This window comes from Anolis sagrei, chromosome 3 (genome assembly GCF_037176765.1).
Source record: "Anolis sagrei isolate rAnoSag1 chromosome 3, rAnoSag1.mat, whole genome shotgun sequence".
NCBI classification, from domain to species: Eukaryota; Metazoa; Chordata; class Lepidosauria; order Squamata; family Dactyloidae; genus Anolis; species Anolis sagrei.
The window spans coordinates 265,692,001-265,715,252 of NC_090023.1; the positions used below are offsets into that span (position 1 = coordinate 265,692,001).

Sequence of the window (23,252 nt, forward strand, 5' to 3'; positions counted from 1 at the left end):
AATCCAGTGATTCCGGCCATGAAAGCCTTCGACAATACATAATCCTAGGTTTCTTTCCCATGGATGGTTTTCAAACTAGATGCCCCCATCCAATATCTGTGCATTTCATTTGTATTGCCCTAAATTGTACTACCTTATATTTCCCTCTCTGGTGAAATTCATTTTCTCTGTTTTGGAGCCTCCACCACACTCTAGGCAGAGAGTTCTACTAAAGTTATTGCCCTTCTTCCTCATCTTGCTCTCCTTCCTTCACAGCTGGTGCTTTTCTCTGGCAAGTTGAACACCATTGCTGCTGTGGTTACCATCTTCTTCCTGCTAGTCTATGCCACTGTGGATTTGGCCTGTCTGGCCCTCGAATGGGCATCTGCCCCAAACTTCAGGTGAGCTGGGTTCAAATGCTGGGCCGGGGAGGAATCGCTTGCTATTTCAAAACAAACACAAATCCAGGAAACAAGGCCACTTCTGATGTTAAACCAAAGTGAGGCGTGATGGGTCTTTGGTGCCCAGAATCAGTAGAAAGTTGTAAGCGATTCATTCATTGTTGTTGTGGAGTTTTTTGTCTATTGAGAAAGGAGAAAAATGTGTGTAAGATTTTCTCCCTGAAGTGTCACAATTATTGGTTTGCTTTGGATACGATTTATATGTTCAGTATCCCCTTATTTAAAACTAGCTGTACCCGCCACGTGTTGCTGTGGCCAACCTTCCCTCTCTCTTTCTCTCATCCTTTCTTTCTCTCCTTCTTTCCATCCCTTTTTTTCTTTCCTTCTCTCTCTCCTTCCTTCCTTCCTTCCTTCCTTCCTTCCTTCCTTCCTTCCTTTTCTTCCTTTGCTCTTCCTTCCCCCGCTTTCCTTTCCCTTCCCCTTTTTCCCCTTTCTTACTTCTCTCCCTCTTCTTGGACTGCAACTCCCAGCAGTCCTCCTGAGCAATCTATCTATCTATCTATCTATCTATCTATCTATCTATCTCTATCTAATCTCTCTATCTGGAGGATTGCTGGGAGTCGCAGTCCAGGAATAGGAAATTGGAAATATGCAGCGGTTGGGATGCTCTCAAAGAAATACAAAGAGAAGAAAGCTTGCATCTTGGAAGCAGTGCATTTCGATCACCCCCCTCTCCTAAAGGGCCTCGTCTAGGAGATGCTGGGAGATGTAGTCCAGAAGAGAGTGTGGATATGCTATTGTGTGTTTTGTTTGCCAGGGCAGTTGTTTTTGCACATACACTGTAGTGTCTTGTTGCTTTTTTTGACCTTTTAAGTCCCTTCTGTTGTGTTTTTAGTGTTTTTATGAGTGATGGTCACTCATTGGCCTGATACGGGTATTGTGTCCAAATTTGGTGTCATTTCATCCAGTGGTTTTTGAGTTATGTTAATCCCACAAATGAACATTACATTTTTATTTATATAGATGCTTGTGATTCAAAATGTTTTAGATTTGTTCTTAAGTTGAAAAGTATAACTACAGCCATGTGTGTGTGTGTGTGTGTGTGCGCGCGTGTATGTACATATATGTGTGTGTGTATCTATGTATAGCATAGGGGATGGTTAACATCCTCATGGGGTTTACTTTGCATTCTGTGACCCTGTTCAGAAGATATCACTTCAGTTTTTGTCCCTGTGAAAACTGGATTTTGAACATTTCGGCTTGTTGTGGTGATAAAGCTTCAGTAGAGACCCCTTTTCCCCATGATCATAACTCTTCCAGGAGAGGATTTCCCTTCCGAGGGGTATATTTCTCTCATTTCTTCTTGTCTCAGTCCCATTCTTAACTATGAGTAAGGCGGATGTTTGTAGACTGGGGATGGCCTGTACCTGTATTTGCAGGTAGATACATCGTGAGATATCTTGGGAGATCAGACCCAAGTCAAAACATGAAATACATGTATAGAATCATAGAATCAAAGAGTTGGAAGAGACCTCATGGGCCATCCAGTCCAACCCCCTGCCAAGAAGCAGGAATATTGCATTCAAATCACCCCTGACAGATGGCCATCCAGCCTCTGTTTAAAAGCTTCCAAAGAAGGAGCCTCCACCACACTCCGGGGCAGAGAGTTCCACTGCTGAACGGCTCTCACAGTCAGGAAGTTCTTCCTCATGTTCAGGTGGAATCTCCTTTCTTGTATGTTTCAATATACATCTTAGGTACTTTTAAACAATATTTTAATAATGTTATGAATGAAATAAAGTTTGGGTATTGGTAAGCATCAGAGGATTTTTCTGACTCTTCAGGTATGATGGTTCTCAAAGTGAAGAGTCTGTGAGTGATCGGAGGGAATTACAGGCAGATGAGGGTGATGTTTTGGATTCTTCAGCTCATTCCCAGGCAACAGGGGAAAAGAAAAGTACCAGCTCCCCTGAGAAACAGTCTTGGGAAGACGGGAAATTTTCAAGGGAGAATAGGTGCCCTCCCACACAGCTATATAACTCAGAATATCAAGGCAGAAAATCCCACAATAGCTCCTTTGAACTGAGTTATCTGAGTCCACACTGCCATATATTATAGTTCAGCTGTGTGGAAGGGGCCTAGATTAGATCTGAGAACACAGGGTGACATGCCGACAAACTAGATTTTCTCAAAGGCTCCAATATAAGGTTGAGAGATCCAGGTGTGTGAGACATGATGTCATGAGTGGCTTGGAGGGCTTAAATTAAGTGGCTTGTTTTCAGGCCTTTCAGAGGACACAACTCTCGTTTCTGATACCATGTTCTGGGTTGCAGTATAGTCAAGGATATTGGTTCATTTTCCTGTTTATGCTTGCGCTTCCTGGGAGAGTTTACTTTGGAAAAGTCCTGTTTCCATGTTCATGGATATACCTTTGGATTAATGTTGGTGTTTTTGGTTTCCTTGGTTTTATGTTCTTTGGCATTTTGGGTATTACTGCTATTTTGTTTGTTTTTTTCTATTATATTGATCCTTTTGGATTTCTCCCTTTTTTACCTTTTTATATGCTTTCTTTAATAAACATTCTTATATTGGACTAGTTGTCCCTGCCATGCATTGCTGTGGCCCAGTCTGTGTATATGTTCAAAATATATATTTGTGTATGTGTGTATATATATGTGTGTTTGTGTATATATGTGGTTTTGCGCATGCATTGTAAATTTTTTTGGTTTTTGGCTTTTTAAGTCTTTTCTGCTGTCTTTCCAGGGTGTTTTTTATGAGTGATGGTCACTCGTTGGCCTGATATGTGTATTGTGTCCAAATTTGGTGTGAATGCATCCAGTGGTTTTTGAGTTACGTTAATTCCACAAACGAACATTACATTTTTGGGTTGTTGTAGGTTTTTCCGGGTTATATGGCCATGGTCTAGAGGCATTTTCTCCTGACATTTCGCCTGCATCTATAGCAAGCATCCTCAGAGGTAGTGAGGTCTGTTGCAAGTAGGAAAATAGGTTTATATATCTGTGGAATGACCAGGGTGGGACAAAGGACTCTTGTCTGCTGGAGCTAGGTTTGAATGTTTCAACTGACCACCTTAATTAGCATTTGATGGCTTGGCAGTGCCTGGGGGAATCTTTTGTTGAGAGGTGATTAGATGTGCATTTTTATTTATATAGATTACTGGACTCTGGTTGATGCTGGGTGAAAGGGGGTTCCAATGCTAGATTGCAACAGGTATTCTGAGTCATCAGAAAGCAAAAGTATCACCATCTCAGCCACCCATGTGGACAGTTTCAGATTTTGGAGTATTTCAGATTTCTGGGAAAGAGATGCTCAACCTGTATTGTGGTTCTGTAGAGTGAGATACTGTTCTGACTTAGACAATAAAATATCATAGATCAATTCTGCGGAGACATGAGAGAAGCCTCCCACAAGGATGATAAAAACATCCAATCATCCAGGCGTCCCCTGGGCAACGTCCTTGCAGACGGCCAATTCTCTCACACCAAAAGCGACTTGCAGTTTCTCAAGTCGCTCCTGACATGACAAAAAAAAAATCTGTGGAAATCCAGCCATAGCTATATAGTCTTGGGAAACCTATGAGGAGGAGATAGGAAGAGAAAGAGAGAGGAGGGAGAAAGAGAGAGAAGCTGGTGCACGAATCATTGCATTTCCTGAATAACAGTCCTTTGAAAGCTGCATGCAAGTGCATGGTGGGCTGAAGCAGAGCCAGTTCAAAAACTGAGCAGGTGGTCATTCACATTACATAATTATAGCACTATTATTCCACTTCAGTCGCATGGCAACATCTTGTGGAATCCTGGGGTTTATAGTATGTTGACACTCTCGAGGTCTCAGGGTAAGAATTCTAAATTAATTCCAAATGCATTTCCCTGAATTTCCAATCCTAGGATTTCATACCATGAGAGTAAAAGTGGAATACAGTACAATACTTGTATCCACGGGACTGACATCCCTGGTTTCATTTATCCATATCTGCAAATCCCTCCTGTTGAGGCATTTTCTAAGTTCTCTAGTGTATAATATTCATGGAACTGATATCCTTCCTTTCAATAGGTTTGCCATTACCAGCAGTTTCCCATATTCAGGAATGTATATTCCACAAATACTGTACTGTAATGGTGTAATGTGAAAAAGTATAGCTTTTTTTACTGTCTCTTTTTCTCTGCCACCTCCTTATATAATTAAGACGTATACACTCTCTGCTTTTTTTTTTCCTTTCCACCCAGCAAAGGTCTGTTTTCTAACCATGGCATTATTGAAATTGGGTTGTCGGGACACGAAAATAGGTCTCAAGGCACGTACGTTCCTCAGGCTAGAGGTTGCTCAACCCGATGTGAAAGCTGAGTCTTGCTTGAGGAGGGATTGGATGGACGCAAGCTTAACAACTCTATTAAGGGAACAAGGAGTCTTTCAGGCATTTTATATTATTATTTTATTTTAAATCCCTGCTGTTCCCCTCCCTCCCACTTATGGCCGCTCATGGCAAGTCAATAAAAAGACATACCATAATGGAAAAAATATAAAACATTTAATGCAATCCTTAAACAAACATGCGCAGCAGCCCGACGTCAAACGGTTTCAGTCCTAAATGGAACTGCCATCATCCATCATCTCCCCATGTTAAAGCCTACTTTAAATAACAATGTTTTGGGGGTTTTTTAAAGTGAGGAATATTACAGCAAGTCCTTTATCAGTTGGGATATCTTCAAGGAAGTTCAGTGGCCTTCAAGGTGAGAACCAGACACTTTGCAGCAAGTCCAAAACATCTGGATTTGGTGTCTGCATTTGATGTTGTTGTATGTCAGCCTGCTCAGCCTGTGATTGTGTCTGATGTTCATGATGGCAATGGGGATGATGTCTCTGATGGGCCTGGGTCTGCTGTCAGTTGGGATGAGGGTTTGCCTGGGCCAGAGTTAAGCTCAGAGGAGAGGCCCAAGCTGTCTCTGGAAGATTCACAAGGTCATATTCCTGGGAGAGGCCCTTCACCATCTTCCTCAGAGCAACTATCTGAATACGATTTGTCAGGTGCAGAAGTTAATGAAAGTCGAGTTAATGAGAATGTAGATAGAAGGCAAGGCTTTTGTAAACAGAGACAGAGTGTTCAAGCACTGGAGGACAAGCCCTGTGAGGAGCGGCTTAAGGAGCTGGGCATGTTTAGCCTGAAGAAGAGAAGGCTGAGAGGAGATATGATAGCCATGTATAAATATGTGGGAGGAAGCCACAGGGAGGAGGGAGCAAGCTTGTTTTCTGCTTCCTTGGAGACTAGGACGCGGAACAATGTCTTCAAACTACAAGAAAGGAGATTCCATCTGAACACGAGGAAGAACTTCCTGACTATGAGAGTCGTTCAGCAGTGGAACTCTCTGCCCTGGAGCGTGGTGGAGGCTCCTTCTTTGGAAGCTTTTAAACAGAGGCTGAATGGCCATCTGTCAGGGGTGATTTGAATGCAATATTCCTGCTTCTTGGCAGAATGGGGTTGGACTGGATGGCCCAGGAGGTCTCTTCCAACTCATTGATTCTATGATTCTATGAAATAAGATCGGTTCTTTTACATAAAAAGAAAGATAAGAAACCTTTATCTGGTGTTAAGGTCAAGAGAAATGCTTTCCTTTCAGTTTTGGAATCTGGAAAAGTCTTATATTATTCATGGGAAAGAGTTGTCTCAGTTGGGTCAACGTTGGAATTTCATGATGGTCTTGTTTTCAAATGTTCTTAGTTTCATGTACCAAGTTTTTAGCAAGCTCCTGATTTGTGTATTGGATTTTTCATGCTGCCATGTTTCATGGATTTTTATACCTATGGATCTTGTTTTGCCTTGAAGCTCATGGACTAACCTTTGTTTTGGAACTTTACTGTTTTGGCTAACTTTACTGCTTTGCCTACTCATATTCTTCGATATACTGCTTGCTGATTTTACTAAGCTGGTGTGGTGTTTAAGGTCAGGTGTTCCTGCTCTGGTGTACAACAGAAGTTGCTATTTTCCCCATAAAAAGAGCATTTTCTTCCCAAAATCTCAGCAATGGGTCTTCAACTGCACTCTCAATAGTGCACAACCAATAGTGAAAGGACCAAGGCAGTGACATTTCCAGCTCATCCCCTGTTTGGGTATCAACCAGCACATCAATGACTTAAATCAAGAAATAGTTTTCTAAGATCTACAGAGACACTCGCTGGAACACCTCAGCAAACGAGAGTCCAAAAGTGGCAGGCTCTAACCCAGAACCTCAATCAATGGCTGATACCAAATGAGAGACTCCCCCCTGGGCACACAGAAAACTGGGTGACTTGGAAGGCGCTGAACAAACTGCACTCTGGTACCACGAGATGCAGAGCCAATCTTAAGAAATGGAGCTGCAAAGTGGAATCCACGACATGCGAGTGCGGAGAAGAGCAAACCACAGACCATCTGCTGCAATGCAACCTGAGCCCTGCTACATGTACAATGGAGGACCTTCTTATAGTAACACCAGAGGCACTCCAAGTGGACAGCTACTGGTCAAAGGACATTTAATCAATTACCAAGCTTGCAAACTTTATGTTTTGTTTGTTTGTTTGTTAAAAATGCAATACAACTGTTTGGTTTGCTTCTGACACAACAAACAAACAAACAAATCTGCACTCTCAGCCCTAACCCTGCCCTGCCTTGGATCTGAATTCTTGGATGTTTAAATAAGACTTTGAGAAGATCTAGCCTCAATGGTCTGCAATCAATGACACAGCACTGCATTTGGGCAACATGTGAGTTGTGAACAGCTAGCTACATTGTCTTGCAGAGGATGGACACCTTTGGTGAGCATGCCACATCTCTTGGTTTTGATGGCCTCCTGTAATTTCTGCAGCAATGGAGCCTAGTATGCCCCAGTGATCATGGTATTGTTTGCTAGGAAATCCATCAATACTCCTCTGTGCTGGTCCCAAAATACTGTGAGCATGACCTTACCTGCTGAGCCTTTTTTGGAGCCGGTGAGTCATGATGCTTCCATTGCATCAACTGGACTTTAGTCTCAGGATCAGGGTGATGGACCCAGGTTTCATCCTGTGTGATCAGTCTGTTGAAAACGTCCATGGCACATTGTCAATAAAGCCTGAGAGCATTTGACTTTTTCCTGCTTCTGGAAAGGTGTGAGCAGCCGTGGAACCCAGCAAGTGGATAACTTATACATGTGAAAATGGTCTCGGATGATTTTTTTCCACAGACCCCACACTCATCTTGACATTTTGGGCTAGCTGGCGAAGAGTTACACAGCGATTTTCCAAAATGGTGACTTCCAATGCTGGATCATAGAATCATAGAGTTGGAAGAGATCTCATGGGTCATCCAGTCCAACCCCCTGCCAAGAAGCAGGAATATTGCATTTAAATCACCCCTGACAGATGGCCATCCAGCCTCTGTTTCAAAGATTCCAAAGAAGGAGCCTCCACCACATTCTGGGGCAGAGAGTTCCACTGCTGAACAGCTCTCACAGTCAGGAAGTTCTATCTCATGTTCAGATGGAATCTCCTCTCTTGTAGTTTGAAGCCATTGTTCCATTGTGTCCTAGTCTCCAGGGCAGCAGGAAACAAGCTTGCGCCCTCCTCCCTGTGGCTTCCTCTCACATATTTATACATGGGATCATGTCTCCTCTCAGCCTTCTCTTCTCAGGCTAAACATGCCCAGCTCCTTAAGCCGCTCCTCATAGGGCTTGTTCTCCAGACCCTTTATAATTTTAGTCGCTCTCCTCTGAACACATTCCAGCTTGTCAATATCTCTCTTGAATTGTGGTGCCCAGAATTGGACACAATATTCCAGGTATGGTCTAACCAAGGCAGAATGGAGCATGGGGAGCACGACTTCCCTAGATCTAGACACTATGCTCCTATTGATGCAGGCCAAAATCCCATTGGCTTGTTTTGCCGCCACATCACATTGTTGGCTCATGTTTAACCTGTTGTCCACGAGGACTCCAAGATCTTTTTCACACGTACTGCTCTCGAGCCAGGCATTGTCCCCCATTCTGTATCTTTGCATTTTGTTTTTCCTGCCTAAGTGGAGTATCTTGCATTTGTCCCCGTTGAACTTCATTTTGTTAGTCTTGACCCAGCTCTCTAATCTGTCTGATGGTGGGTTCATCAATAGCAGAGTGGAGTCACCCTGGAATTGGAGCTGTTTGCACCAAATCTGACCATATTTGAATGGATGATGCTTGTTCTTGACTATATCGTATGATGGGGAATTATCACCACAAACCTCTTTCATCGAACATCTCCTTTGGTGTGCGGCCTTTCAAGGAAAGCAACTGGAGGACTTCTCTGTATCCCACTGGGTCCATTATCAAACCTCACACCGCTTCAGCACCTGTGAAATCAAGACCGTTCTCAGTTTTGAGTTGTAAATTGGCACATAACCTATAGAGACTTGTATCACTACACATGTACACCTCTCCACAAAAGTCAACATTGACACTGAAATTCAACACCGCCTGAGCTCTGTGAGTGCAGCATTTTTCCGAATGAAGCAGAGAGTGTTTGAGGACCGGGACATCTGTAAGGATACCAAGTGCTTGTTTATAAAGCTGTTGTCCTCCCAACCCTGCTATATGCCTGTGAGATGTGGACAGTCTACAGAATCACATGCAACTCCCGAAAAGATTCCATCAGCACTGCCTCTGAAAAATCCTGCAAATCTCTTGGGAAGACAAACGGACAAATGTCAGCATGCTGGAAGAAGCAAATACCACCAACATTGAAGCGATGGTCCTCCACCATCTACTCCTCTGGACTGGCCATGTTGTCTGGATGCCCAACCACCGTCTACCAAAGCAGTTGCTCTATTCTGAACTCAAGAATGGGAAGCCCTGGCCCTTGAGCGCTCCAGTTGGAGGTCAGCTGTGACCAGCAGTGCTTCAGAATTTGAAGAGGCACGAATGGAGGGTGAAAGAGAGAAACGTGCCAAGAGGAAGGTGTGTCAAGCCAACCCCGACCGGAACCGCCTTCCACCTGGAAACCCATGTCCTGTGGGAGAACATGCAGGTCAAGGATAGGGCTCCACAGTCACCTACGGACCTACCACCAGGATACTACACTTGGAGGACCATCATCCTCAGACTATGAGGGATCACCTAAGTACTACGCATGTGCAGTTTCAGCATCCTGTGATATATAGAAGTGGGTCAGGGGAAATCTTTCATGAAGCCCCTCGTACTCATATCTCTTAGGGTGTTGATATCATTGAAAGCTCCAGGGTTTTGGGCATGTTAGAACATATGCCTGGAAGGAGCTAGCTGGCGAAGGGTGGATGCGGAGATGGATGGATGGATGCGATGCAGCAGCCGTTCAGTCCCCTCTCATTCCCCACTTTGCTTTTCTCTCCCTCCTTTGCTGAAACCTCCCAGGCTTGGCCAAGCTGCTCTGGGAATCCCTGTCCCCCCCCCCCCCCCAATCAGTCCTTCTCTCCCATTAGAGGGGGGTTTGGTGATCAATTTCTCCCCTCCGGCTAATCCCATCAAGCTGGAGCACATCGTCCGTGTAATAAGCATTTATGAGCCTGTTTAAAAAGCTTTTGCCCTTGAGCAAATACTGCTCTTAAAAAAAAGCCAAGAAGGGAGAAAGGGTGTGTGTGTAGGCGGTCGGGAAGAGAAAGACCCAGCTCTTTGCGGTGGATTTATGGGACTTGTCCTGCTCAGCTTCCCAGGGCAGCGTGCCAAGGGGGTTTTATGGAGCACAGTTTACATTAGTGGTAATTAAACCGAGGGCAGCAGGAGATGGCGGGGAGCAATGGTGGGTGAAGACTCTCCGTCTATGAACGGAGGGGCCTTCCTGGAACCGTTTCCTACTCTCAGCCAGTCTTCACTCCCCTGCAGCTCTTGTCTGCCAGCCAGGGTTGAAGCCAAGATGCATAAGTCAAAGGCTTTCATGTCTGGAATTACTGGGTTGCTGTGAGTTTTCCAGGCTGCATAGCCATGTCCCAGCAGCATTCTTTCCTGATGTTTCACCTGCATCAGTGGTGGTCGTCTTCAGAGGAGGAGCCCCTGGTGGCGCAATGGGTTAAATCCTTGTGCTGGCAGGATTGCTGACCAAAAGGTCGGTTGTTCAAATCCGGGGAGCGGGGTGAGCTCCCCTCTGTCAGCTCCAGCTTCTTATGTGGGGACATGAGAGAAGCCTCCTACAGGATGGTAAAACATCCGGGCATCCTCTGGGCAACGTCATTGCAGATGGCCAATTCTCTCACACCAGAAATGACTTTTTTTAAAAAAAAAATTATTATTATTATTGTATAATACATAGAAACATACCATCTTTGAAAATAACATTCAAAATACCAGTTTTTTCCCCAATCCCGCCACCAGCACACACCCTCCCCTCCCCCCCCCCCCCCCCCGGGAACAAATAAATACTTTAGCTGTGTTTATTACAATTGTTCAATCATGAGAATAGTTTTGTTCAACACCGTATATTTATCTTTCCCCTTTATTCTATACTAGCTTGGGGACCCGGCGTTGCCCGGGTTATTAGAGAAAGTGGGTAATGGCGGTTCTGTATGCCTAGTTTGGTCTTTATTGGTCTTTGGATAATGGCAGCATTATTTTCAGGAAGTGAGTGAAGGTACTTGAAGTCCCATCATCCATGAGCCATCCTCCTACAAACAGCAGAAGGATATAGAGTGGGTCATGGGGGCTCTGTGTGCCAAGTTAGGTCTTTATCAGTCATTAGATGAGGGTGGCAGTGGTGTCAGTAAGTGAGTGAAGGTATTGCAAGTCCCATCATCCAAAGTCCATCCCCTTTCAAATTGCAGCAGGATGTAGAATGGATCATGGGGGCTCTGTGTGCCAAGTGTGGTCTTGATTGGTCATTAGAAGAGGGTTGCAGCAATCTTTGGAAGGGAGTGGAGGTACTTGAAGTCCCATCATCCATGGTCTGTCCTCCTCCAAACTGCAGCAGGATGTAGAGTGAGTCATTGGAGCTCCATGTGGCAAGTTTAGTCTTGATTAGTCATTGGCGAGGGTCTCAGGGTCTCAGGAAGTGAGCAAAGGTACTGCAAGTCCCATCATCCATCTCCAAAGTTTTCCAAACAACACCAGGACGTAATGTGGGTCATGAGAGGTCTATGTGCCAAGTTTGGTCTTGATCCGTCATTGGATGAGGTTTGCAGAGGTCTCAGAATGCGAGTGAAGGTACTGGAAGTTTCATCATCCATGGTCCACCCTTCTCCAAAACTGCAGCAGGATGTAGAGTGGGTCATGGGGGCTCTGTGTGCCAACTTTGGTCTTGATTGGTCATTAGATGAATTCTGCAGCAGTCTTGGGGAGTGGAGGTACTTGAAGTCCCATCATCCATGGTCTGTCCTCCTCCAAAGTGCACCAGGATGTAGAGTGGGTCATTGGAGCTCCATGTGCCAAGTTTAGTATTGATGAGTCATTGGCGAGGGTCTCAGTGGTCTCAGGAAGTGAGTGAAGTGACTGCAAGTCCCATCATCCATTCTCAAATTCTTCCAAACCGCACCAGGATGTAGAGTGGGCCATGCTGGGTCTCTGTGTAAATTGTGGTCCTGATCCATCATTGTTGGCTGTTATAATGGTCTTAGGAAGGGAGTGCAGGTATTGCTAGTCCCATCGTCCATGGTGCATCCTCCTTCAAACTGCACCTGGATGTAGAGTGCGTCATGGAGACTCAGTGTGCCAAGTTTGGTATTTTTTGGTAATTGGATGAGGGTTGCAGTGGTCTGAAGAATGAGCAATGGTACTGCAAGCCCCATAATCCATGGTCCATCCCCAGCCAAACCACACCAGGACGTAAAGTGGGTCATGAGAGGTCTCTGTGCAAAGTTTGGTCCTGATCAGTCATTGGATAAGGTTAACAGCGGTCTCAGAATGTGAGTGGTGGTACTGCAAGTCCCATCATCCATGGTTCATACTCCTCCAAACTGCAGTAGGATGTAGAGTGGATGATGGGGGCTCTGTGTGCCTATTTCGGCCTGTATTGGTAGTGTTATGACCCAGGCCCCGGCCTTTCCTTTCCTCTCTTTCTCATCTCAGAATGTTGGATTTGAGGCTGGCCAATCAGAGACCATATGCAAATTTCCTTCTGTCATGCACCGTTTCTGCCATGAACCCTCTTCTCCACCAGGGGCTCCTATTGAAGCTGACCAATCAGAGACCATATGCAAATAGCACCACAGCGGCAGCCAATCAGAACGCTGGCACATACCCCTTCCGCCCTCCGCACCTCTGTCCTTCCCATACAAACACTCTTCTTTATTATATACTAGCTTGGGGACCCGGCGTTGCCCGGGTTATTAGAGAAAGTGGGTAATGGTGGTTCTGTATGCCAAGTTTGGTCTTTATTGGTCTTTGGATAACGGCTGCATTATTTTCAGGAAGTGAGTGAAGGTACTTGAAGTCCCATCATCCATGGCCCATCCTCCTACAAACAGCAGCAGGATATAGAGTGGGTCATGGGGGCTCTGTGTGCCAAGTTTGGTCTTTATCAGTCATTAGATGAGGGTGGCAGTGGTGTCAGTAAGTGTACTGCAAGTCCCATCATCCAAAGTCCATCCCCTTTCAAATTGCAGCAGGATGTAGAGTGGATCATGGGGGCTCTGTGTGCCAAGTGTGGTCTTGATTGGTCATTAGAAGAGGGTTGCAGCAATCTTTGGAAGGGAGTGGAGGTACTTGAAGTCCCATCATCCATGGTCTGTCCTCCTCCAAACTGCAGCAGGATGTAGAGTGGGTCATTGGAGCTCCATGTGCCAAGTTTAGTCTTGAGTAGTCATTGGCGAGGGTCTCAGTGGTCTCAGGAAGTGAGCAAAGGTACTGCAAGTCCCATCATCCATCTCCAAAGTTTTCCAAATAACACCAGGACGTAAAGTGGGTCATGAGAGGTCTATGTGCCAAGTTTGGTGTTGATCCGTCATTGGATGAGGTTTGCAGAGGTCTCAGAATGTGAGTGAAGGTACTGGAAGTTCCATCATCCATGGTCCACCCTTCTCCAAAAGTGCAGCAGGATGTAGAGTGGGTCATGGGGGCTCTGTGTCTTGATTGGTCATTAGATGAGTTTTGCAGCAGTCTTGGGGAGTGGAGGTACTTGAAGTCCCATCATCCATGGTCTGTCGTCCTCCAAACTGCTCCAGGATGTAGAGTGGGTCATTGAAGCTCCATGTGCCAAGTTTAGTCTTGATGAGTCATTGGCGAGGGTCTCAGTGGTCTCAGGAAGTGAGTGAAGTGACTGCAAGTCCCATCATCCATTGTCAAATTCTTCCAAACCGCACCAGGATGTAGAGTGAGTTATGCGGGCTCTCTGTGTAAATTGTGGTCCTGATCCATCATTGTTGGCAGTTATGGTCTTAGGAAGGGAGTGCAGGTATTGCAAGTCCCATCGTCCATGGTGCATCCTCCTTCAAACTGTACCTGGATGTAGAGTGCGTCATGGAGACTCAGTGTGGCAAGTTTGGTATTTATTGGTAATTGGATGAGGGTTGCAGTGGTCTCAAGAACTGAGCAATTGTACTGCAAGTCCCATAATCCACGCTCCATCCCCGGCCAAACCACACCAGGACGTAAAGTGGGTCATGAGAGGTCTATGTGCGAAGTTTGGTCCTGATCAGTCATTGGATAAGGTTAACAGCGGTCTCAGAATGTGAGTGGTGGTACTGCAAGTCCCATCATCCATGGTTCCTAGTCCTCCAAACTGCAGTAGGATGTAGAGTGGGTGATGGGGGCTCTGTGTGCCAAATTTCATCTGTATTGGGAGTGTTCTGACCCAGCCCCCGGCCTTTCCTTTCCTCTCTTTCTCATCTCGGAATGTTGGATTTGAGGCTGGCCAATCAGAGGCCATATGCAAATTTCCTTCTGTCATGCCCCGTTTCTGCCATGAACCCTCTTCTCCACCAGGGGCTCCTATTGAAGCTGCCCAATCAGAGACCATATGCAAATAGCAGCATAGTGGCAGCCAATCAGAACGCTGCCACAAACTTTTCCGCCCTACGTCCTCCCTCCACATACAAACACTCTTCTTTATTATATACTAGCTTGGGGACCCGGCGTTGCCCGGGTTATTAGAAAAAGTGGGTAATGGCGGTTCTGTATGCCAAGTTTGGTCTTTATTGGTCTTTGGATAATGGCAGCATTATTTTCAGGAAGTGAGTGAAGGTACTTGAAGTCCCATCATCCATGGGCCATCCTCCTACAAACAGCAGCAGGATATAGAGTGGGTCATGGGGGCTCTGTGTGCCAAGTTTGGTCTTTATCAGTCATTAGATGAAGGTGGCAGTGGTGTCAGTAAGTGAGTGAAGGTATTGCAAGTCCCATCATCCAAAGTCCATCCCCTTTCAAATTGCAGCAGGATGTAGAGTGGATCATGGGGGCTCTGTGTGCCAAGTGTGGTCTTGATTGGTCATTAGAAGAGGGTTGCAGCAATCTTTGGAAGGGAGTGGAGGTACTTGAAGTCCCATCATCCATGGTCTGTCCTCCTCCAAACTGCAGCAGGATGTAGAGTGGGTCATTGGAGCTCCATGTACCAAGTTTAGTCTTGATTAGTCATTGGCGAGGGTCTCAGTGGTCTCAGGAAGTGAGCAAAGGTACTGCAAGTCCCATCATCCATCTCCAAAGTTTTCCAAATAACACCAGGACGTAAAGTGGGTCATGAGAGGTCTATGTGCCAAGTTTGGTCTTGATCCGTCATTGGATGAGGTTTGCAGAGGTCTCAGAATGTGAGTGAAGGTACTGGAAGTTCCATCATCCATGGTCCAGCCTTCTCAAAAACTGCAGCAGGATGTAGAGTGGGTCATGGGGGCTCTGTGTGCCAACTTTGGTCTTGATTGGTCATTAGATGAGTTTTGCAGCAGTCTTGGGTAGTGGAAGTACTTGAAGTCCCATCATCCATGGTCTGTCATCCTCCAAACTGCTCCAGGATGTAGAGTGGGTCATTGAAGCTCCATGTGCCAAGTTTAGTCTTGATGAGTCATTGGCGAGGGTCTCAGTGGTCTCAGGAAGTGAGTGAAGTGACTGCAAGTCCCATCATCCATTGTCAAATTCTTCCAAACCGCACCAGGATGTAGAGTGAGTTATGCAGGCTCTCTGTGTAAATTGTGGTCCTGATCCATCATCGTTGGCAGTTGTAATGGTCTTAGGAAGGGAGTGCAGGTAATGCAAGTTCCATCATCCATGGTGCATCCTCCCTCAAACTGCACCTGGATGTAGAGTGCGTCATGGAGACTCAGTGTGCCAAGTTTGGTATTTATCGGTAATTGGATGAGGGTTGCAGTGGTCTGAAGAATTGAGCAGTGGTACTGCAAGTCCCATAACCCACGGTCCATCTCGGCCAAACCACACCAGGACGTAAAGTGGGTCATGAGAGGTCTCTGTGTGAAATTTGGTCCTGATCAGTCATTGGATAAGGTTAACAGCGGTCTCAGAATGTGAGTGGTGGTACTGCAAGTCCCATCATCCATGGTTCATAGTCCTCCAAACTGCAGTAGGATGTAGAGTGGGTGATGGGGGCTCTGTGTGCCTATTTCGGTCTGTATTGGGAGTGTTCTGACCCATCCCCCGGCCTTTCCTTTCCTCTCTTTCTCATCTCGGAATGTTGGAATTGAGGCTGGCCAATCAGAGACCATATGCAAATTTCCTTCTCATGACTCCGTTTCTGTCATGAACTCTTTTCTCCACCAGGGGCTCCTCTTGAAGCTGGCCAATCAGAGACCATATGCAAATAGCACCGCTGCCCAGCCAATCGGAATGTTGGAACTTTCTGGCTGGCCAATCAGAACGCTGCCACATACCCCTTCCGCCCTTCCGCCCTCCGCCCTTCCTCTGTCCGATACAAACACTCTTCTTTATTATATATATAGATATAGATATAGAAGATAGATATGAGACCCTTCCATTTTGCTTTCCATGTCTTTTTGCTTTGACCCGTCATATAGTAACTTTTCCTTTCGCTAATATAATCTTGAAGAAGGTAATCTGCTAAATATTTGTACCAGGTTTTTGTATCCCATTTCTTGTGGTCTTTCCAGCCCAGGGCCACTGAGGCTTTAATTCCCTCTATCATATGTTTTATTATTTCCTCACTTTCCTTATATTCCTCTTTATTTTCGAATTTCTGAGTGAAAAATTGGGCCTTATTCCATTCTATCTTGATCCCTAATAGCTCCTCCATTTCTTTCCTGATTATTTCTTGGAACTTTTGGATTTTTTCACATTCCCACCACATATGGGCATATGTTCCTATTTTACCACAGTTGTGCCAACATAATTTTGGGCACGTTTTTGTGATATGCGCCAGTTGCACAGGAGTTCTGTACCATTTTGTCAATATTTTTCGTTGCATTTCTTTAATCTTTAGGTGTTTTATTTTATTGATTGAATTAATCCAATTGTCTATTTCTCTCTCACTGCAACTTAATTCCTCCTTCCAGACTTCTATTAGGGTAGATTTTGTGTTGTATTGTATATCGGTGATTGTGTTATATATAATTCCCATGATTCCTTTCTCCCTCTCTACTTTCCATTTTATTATTTTGTCGAGATTTGTTTCTGAGGTTTCCTTATTCTTCAATTCTGTTAGCTTTTTAGACAGCCCTCCCCATTGTAACCAATTTCCATGCCCACATTTATCTTTTATTTCCTCCCATTGAATTACAGTCCCGTCTGGTTTTAGTAAGTCCTCAATCTTTGTTATTCCGTTTTGTTCCAGTTTCTTTAGCATGTTGCGATATAGCTGGGGTTTTCTGTTGTCTAAGGAACCTATTGGGAGCTTGTCTATTTTATTTACTGGGAGTTTATTTTGCCATTTTCCCCAACAAGTCATTGTTAATGACAAGGGGCCTCCTTTTATGTTTTTTAGTTCTTTTCCCCCAATTTTCCCCATAATGCAAGATCCATATTCCCACCCGTTTGTTAATTTCTCTAACCTAACCCATCTTTTGGGCTCCCTGATATCTAATTCAAGTAACCTAGCCAATTGACAAGCTTCGTAATAGTTCTGGAGGCAAGGTGCTCCCCAACCTCCATTTTCTTGTGGAGTATAAAAAATTGAATTTGCAATTCTGGTTTTACTAGAGCCTACTACCCATGTTTTAATTGAGTTATCCCATTTCTTTATTATTTTGGGAGGAATGCTACATGGAAGGCATTGAAATAAGTACAAAAGTTTGGGCAGTATCATCATTTTATATGTCTTCACCCTTGTTGTTATATCCCAATTCCATTTTTTCCAATTGTTAATCTGTTTGCTTATTTTCTTCCATAGTTGGTTATAATTTATCTGAATTATGTTATTTAGATTTTTAGGTATATACACTCCTAAGTATTTTAACTTCTTTTCCCCCAGTTTGACCCCTAGAATAGATTGGACTTCTTTCACCTCCTTCCAGTTCATGTTTTTAGGTAGGATTTCTGATTTTTCAATATTAATTGTTAAGCCTGAGATCTTTTCGAATTTTTTAATTTCTTTCGTTACTTCAATTACTGAATTCCCCCACCTGTGGAATTCACTCCCGGGGGAAATCAGAACAGCACCAACCCTCCTCTCCTTCAGGAGGAGGGTGAAGACATGGCTGTGGAACCAGGCCTTTGGGCAACCAGGCAATTAGACAATGACAACCAAATAAGACAATCAGATGTGTAAGATCGGCAGGATTGTCGAAATGGAACCAAAACAGATCTTTGAGTTAATTGTACACTGATGGGTAGGAGGAAGATCCAGGTTTGTATTGTTTTTACTGATTTTATCATTTTACTGATTTTATTGGATAATGTTGAATTGTGGGAATTTGTACTGTTATATTTTTTGTGATGATTGTTTGTGTAGCAGGCGTCTAAGTGAGCCTTGCAGCTGTAAGCCGCCCTGGGTCCCCTTCGGGGTGAGAAGGGCGGGGTACAAGAACCCCAAATAAATAAATAAATAAATTCTCCATTGAACCTATGAGGACTACTGCGTCGTCTGCATACAAATTTATTTTTATTTCTTCTCTATCTATCTTATATCCTTTTATGTTTTTGTTTGATCTGATTAGATTAGCAAAAGGTTCTATCGCTAGTGCAAAGAGAAGGGGGGAAAGAGGGCAACCTTGTTTGGTTCCGCTTTTGATTTCAATAGTTCTAGAATTGGATCCGTTTACTATCACTTCAGCTAGATTATCTTTATACAGTTCCTTAATTACTCCACATATCTTTTTTCCTAAGTTACTCTCCTCGCATAAGTTAGCCAAATAATTATGATTTATTGTATCGAATGCTTTGTAAACATCTAATTTTATTAGAAGTAATTTTGTTTTCTCTCTAGTTGCATGGTCAATTATATTTATGATATTTCTAATTGGGTCCGCTATCTTTCTTTTTATAATAAAGCCGTATTGATCTTCCTCAATTAGAGTGGGTATTACCTCTTTCAGCCTATTAGCTATTATTTTTGTGAAAATTTTATAGTCCACATTGCATAAAGTAATAGGCCTATATGAGTTGGGGTCAGTCCCCTCTTTGTTTGGTTTTAAAATTGTTATAATTTCGGATTTTTTCCATGTTTCTGGAATTAGTTTATTTTCCATGATTTCATTATATAGTATTAGTAAATTAGGGGTGACTTCCTTTTGAAAAATTTTATAGAAATTTGTAGTGAGCCCATCGGGGCCTGGTGAAGAGTTTATTTTTAATTTCTTTATTGCCTCCTCTATTTCATTGCTAGTGATGTTCCTGTCCAGTGTTGCTTGGGATAGAGGGTCTAATTTTTTTTGGAGTAGTCCTTCCGATTTCACTGTATCCTTACTCGTGTAAAGCTTTTCGTAGTAATTGGCCATTATTTCCTTTAGGTCCTCCTCGCTTGTTTTTATTTGGCCCATCTCGTCTTTCAAATTAAAGATTTTTGTTTTCCCTTGTTTCTTTTTTAGGAAATTTGCTAATTTCTTTGTGTTATTTATGGAGTTTGTGTGAAAGTCGTTCTTGACCCAGATATATTTCTTTGTGCTTTCAATTTCCTCCAGGTTTTCTAGTTGTTTATTTAACTCTATCCATCTCTTTCCCCCCCCCCCCCCCCCCCACTGTTTGGTCTTTTTGAAATGATTGGAACGCTTCTTCTACTTCAGACCTCAATTTCCTTAATCTTTCATTTTCTCTTTTATTTATTCCCTTCTCGATTGTTATACACTTTCCTCTAATTACTGCCTTGAAAGCATCCCAAACTATGTTTTCTTTCATTCCAGGGGTTCTGTTTAAGTTAAAATACTGAATAATTTGTTCATTTATCTCTTTCCTGTCTGACTCTTTATAAGCAACTTTTGGGTTAAATCTCCATTTTTTCACTTTGTTTATGGTATAATTTCCTAATTTTAGGTAGAGAGGTGCATGGTCTCCTGGCCAATAATTGCCCACCAAAAGTTCTTTTATTGGCATTGTGTTGTTGATTCCCACCAGGAAATAGTCTATGGTAGAAAATGTTGAGTGCCTATGTGAGTAGTGTGTTGGGGTATCTGCTCTTTCCCCTATTCTATTGTTGGCCTCTATTAAGTTCCACTTACTGAAATTTATCTTACAATGACTTGCAGTTTCTCAAGTTGCTCCAGATGCAAAAAAAAAATCTTCCGAGGTTCTGTTGGCAGTGAAGCAAGCAGTGTGTGTGTGTATATATGTCTGTCTGTCTGTGTGTGTGTGTGTGTATGTGTGTGTGTATTCTCCGGGGTAAGAAAAAGAATCCTTGTCTGTTTAAAGCAAGTGTGAAGAAAGGAGATTCCATCTGAACATTAGGAAGAACTTCCTGACTGTGAGAGCCGTTCAGCAGTGGAACTCTCTGCCCCGCAGTATGGTGGAGGTTCCTTCTTTGGAAGCTTTTAAACAGAGGCTGGATGGCCATCTGTCAGGGGTGATTTGAATGCAATTTTCCTGCTTCTTGGCAGGGGGTTGGACTGGATGGCCCATGAAATCTCTTCCAACTCTTTGATTCTGTGATTCTATGAATGTTGCAATTAGCAAGTTTGAATTAGCATTTGAATAGCCATGAAGCTTGCAAAGTCAATCAGTGAGAGCATCTGCATAGAGGTCGCCTGGCTATTATTGCCTGGAGGCATCCTCTGTTTGTGAGGTGTTAACTGGCCCTTGATTGCCTGTTGTCTGGAGTTCTCCTGTTTCTGAGCGGTATTCATTATTTACTGTCTGGATGCTGGTGTTTTTCTAATACCAGTAACCAGATTTTGTCTCCCATCCAAGCTCTAACCAGGGATAACCCTGCTTAGCTTTCAAGATCAGATAGGTTCTGATGCCTTTAGAGGTTTTAAGCCTTGTGCATGATGTGTACATGCGCCTTCCTCTAAGATAGAGCCTACAGGACCTGGCCTTCGAGGGCAGTCTCCCATCCAAGTACTTACCAGGACTGACCCTGCTTAGCTTCCAAGACCACCCTTTAGGGTATTTAGGTATTTCACCCTTCTGTGTGACACACTGGTGTGCATATTAAGTTACAGAGACAGAATCACGCCATGGAAGAATTGGTTCTGTCTGTCTTTGCCTGTAAAGTGTTACCTGTTCTGGGCAAAGGACTCCTCCAGGTAAAGGCTTGATTTCCCACTCTCCCACAGATTTCCATTATGGCCCTGGGCATGTTGTCACCAGCAGAGGAAACATTGCTTTTGGGGATTCTTCTGTGCCGCTGGACTTTTTTCCCCCCTTTTGTCTCAGTTGACATTACGCTAGGATGCCAAGAGTGTGGCTGAAGGCACAAAATCTCTCTCTGTACTTTTCCCTCTCCGCCTGTCTGTTCTCTCTACCCCCAAAAGAGCATTTTCTTCTGATTTATGAATTTATTATCCTTGAATTACAATCGTGGGGTTTTTTTGCCTGCTGAGTTGGTACTGCTTGAATGCACTTCAAGGAGACTTTTTTCTTACTCTTTTCTTTCCACATTGAGAAAGGTAAACCAGTGGGGAAGCAACGCTCCCATTAGAAGAGGGAAGGAACTGTTGAGAAATAAAGCCAGGGGAGTGGATTTGGCTGGAATAAAGTTAAGGTTTAAGTGAGGCAGGAGTGAAGCAGAAGCAAGTGGTAGGTTACAACTTCCTCTGGTTACATCCCCGTATAGACTACTGCAATGTGCTCTACGTGGGGCTGCCTTTGAAGACTGTTCAGAAGCTTAAAATGGTCCAATGGGCAGCAGCCAGGTTGTTGTCAGGAGCAGCACTCAGGGAGCATACAACTCCTCTGTTGCACCAGCTCCACTGGTTGCCAGTATGCTACCGGGCACAATTCAGAGTGCTAGCTTCAGCCTTTAAAGCCCTAAATGGTTCCGGCCCAGTTGACCTGTCTGAATGCATCAGGGCCAGCTAACACCTCCCAACAAAGGAGTTGAAGTCCAAAACACCTGGAGGGCTTTTTTATTTTTTATTTAGCGTGTCAGGGGCAACCAGACATTTGTATTACATGTTTAACAAAAACAAACAAACAGACAAAACACAGAATTTGCAAGCTTGGTAGTTGATTAAATGTCCTTTGACCAGTATCTGGCCACTTGGAGTGCTTCTGGTGTTGCCGCAAGGAGGTCCTCCATCGTGCATGTGGCAGGGCTCAGGGTGCATTGCAGCAGGTGGTCTGTGGGTTGCTCTTCTCCACACTCGCATGTCTTGGATTCCACTTTGTAGCCCCATTTCTTAAGGTTGGCTCTGCATCTCGTGGTGCCAGAGCGCAGTCTGTTCAGCTCCTTCCAAGTCTCCCAGTCTTCTGTGTGCCCAGGGGGGAGTCTCTCATTTGGTATCAGCCATTGATTGAGGTTCTGGGTTTGAGCCTGCCACTTTTGGACTCTCACTTGCTGGGGTGTTCCAGCGAGTGTCTCTGTAGATCTTAGAAAACTATTTCTTGATTTAAGTCATTGACGTGATGGCTGATACCCAAACAAGGGATGGGCTGGAGATGTCACTGCCTTGGTCCTTTCACTATTGGCTGCTACTTCCTGGTGGATGTCAGGTGGTGCAATACTGGCTAGACAGTGCAATTTCTCCAGTGGTGTAGGGCGCAAACACCCCGTGATAATGTGGCATGTCTCATTAAGAGCCACATCCACTGTTTTAGCGTGCTGAGATGTGTTCCAAACTGGGCATGCATACTCAGCAGCAGAGTTGCATAGCGCAAGGGCAGATGTCATCACTGTGTCTGGTTGTGATCCCCAGGTTGTGCCAGTCAGCTTTCGTATGATATTGTTTCTAGCACCCACTTTTTGCTTGATGTTCAGGCAGTGCTTCTTGTAGGTCAGAGCACGGTCCAGGGTGACTCCCAGGTATTTGGGTGCGCTGCAATGCTCCAGTGGGATTCCTTCCCAGGTGATCCTCAGAGCTCGCCCATACCTGCCCTATACAATAGGTCACACTGTGGGAGTTTGAATGGCCCAAGATCAGGGTTGGGTATCCTAGGTTGAATCCATCCATGTGGAAGGTGGTCTTGCACTTTTCCTGATGCTTCTACTTACCAAGCATTGCTGCCTTTCCTAGAGTCATGTCTCCTCATGATATGTGCATAGTACCACAGTCTCATCTTGCCTTCTGGGGAAAATTCAGAAGTCAAGATGTCAGATTGCAGAAACTAAGCCAGTTCAGGCCTGGTTGGCACCTGGGTGGGAATACCAAGAACCTTGAGACAGGCCTCCTGTGTGGAACCCTGAAGAGATACAGATACCAGTCAGAACTATCAAAAAAGTAACGTAGCTTCACTTTGTGGTTTATTGTTTACTTTGGGGAGTTTCTGCTCACCAAACGAAGGCAATCCTGCCTTGGACAGACCAGCAGTCAGACTTGTGTTAAGTAACCGTGCCATAATTCTAGTGCTGACTCTCGATTTGTGCACATATTGGTTCATATTGAAGCCAAAAAGATGCACTTTCCTCATCAGGATGAAGCACCGA

General features: G+C 44.3%; 1 protein-coding gene across 1 annotated transcript in view; it reads left to right on the plus strand.

Annotated features, from left to right (window-relative positions):
* Positions 1-23,252, plus strand: part of LOC132770403 (solute carrier family 12 member 9-like) — a 188,382-nt gene that overhangs the window by 96,314 nt on the left and 68,816 nt on the right. The window contains exon 9 of the mRNA XM_060767328.2: positions 256-380. Within this exon, the coding sequence (XP_060623311.2) occupies positions 256-380 (125 nt within the window). The remainder of the gene's footprint in view (positions 1-255; positions 381-23,252) is intronic.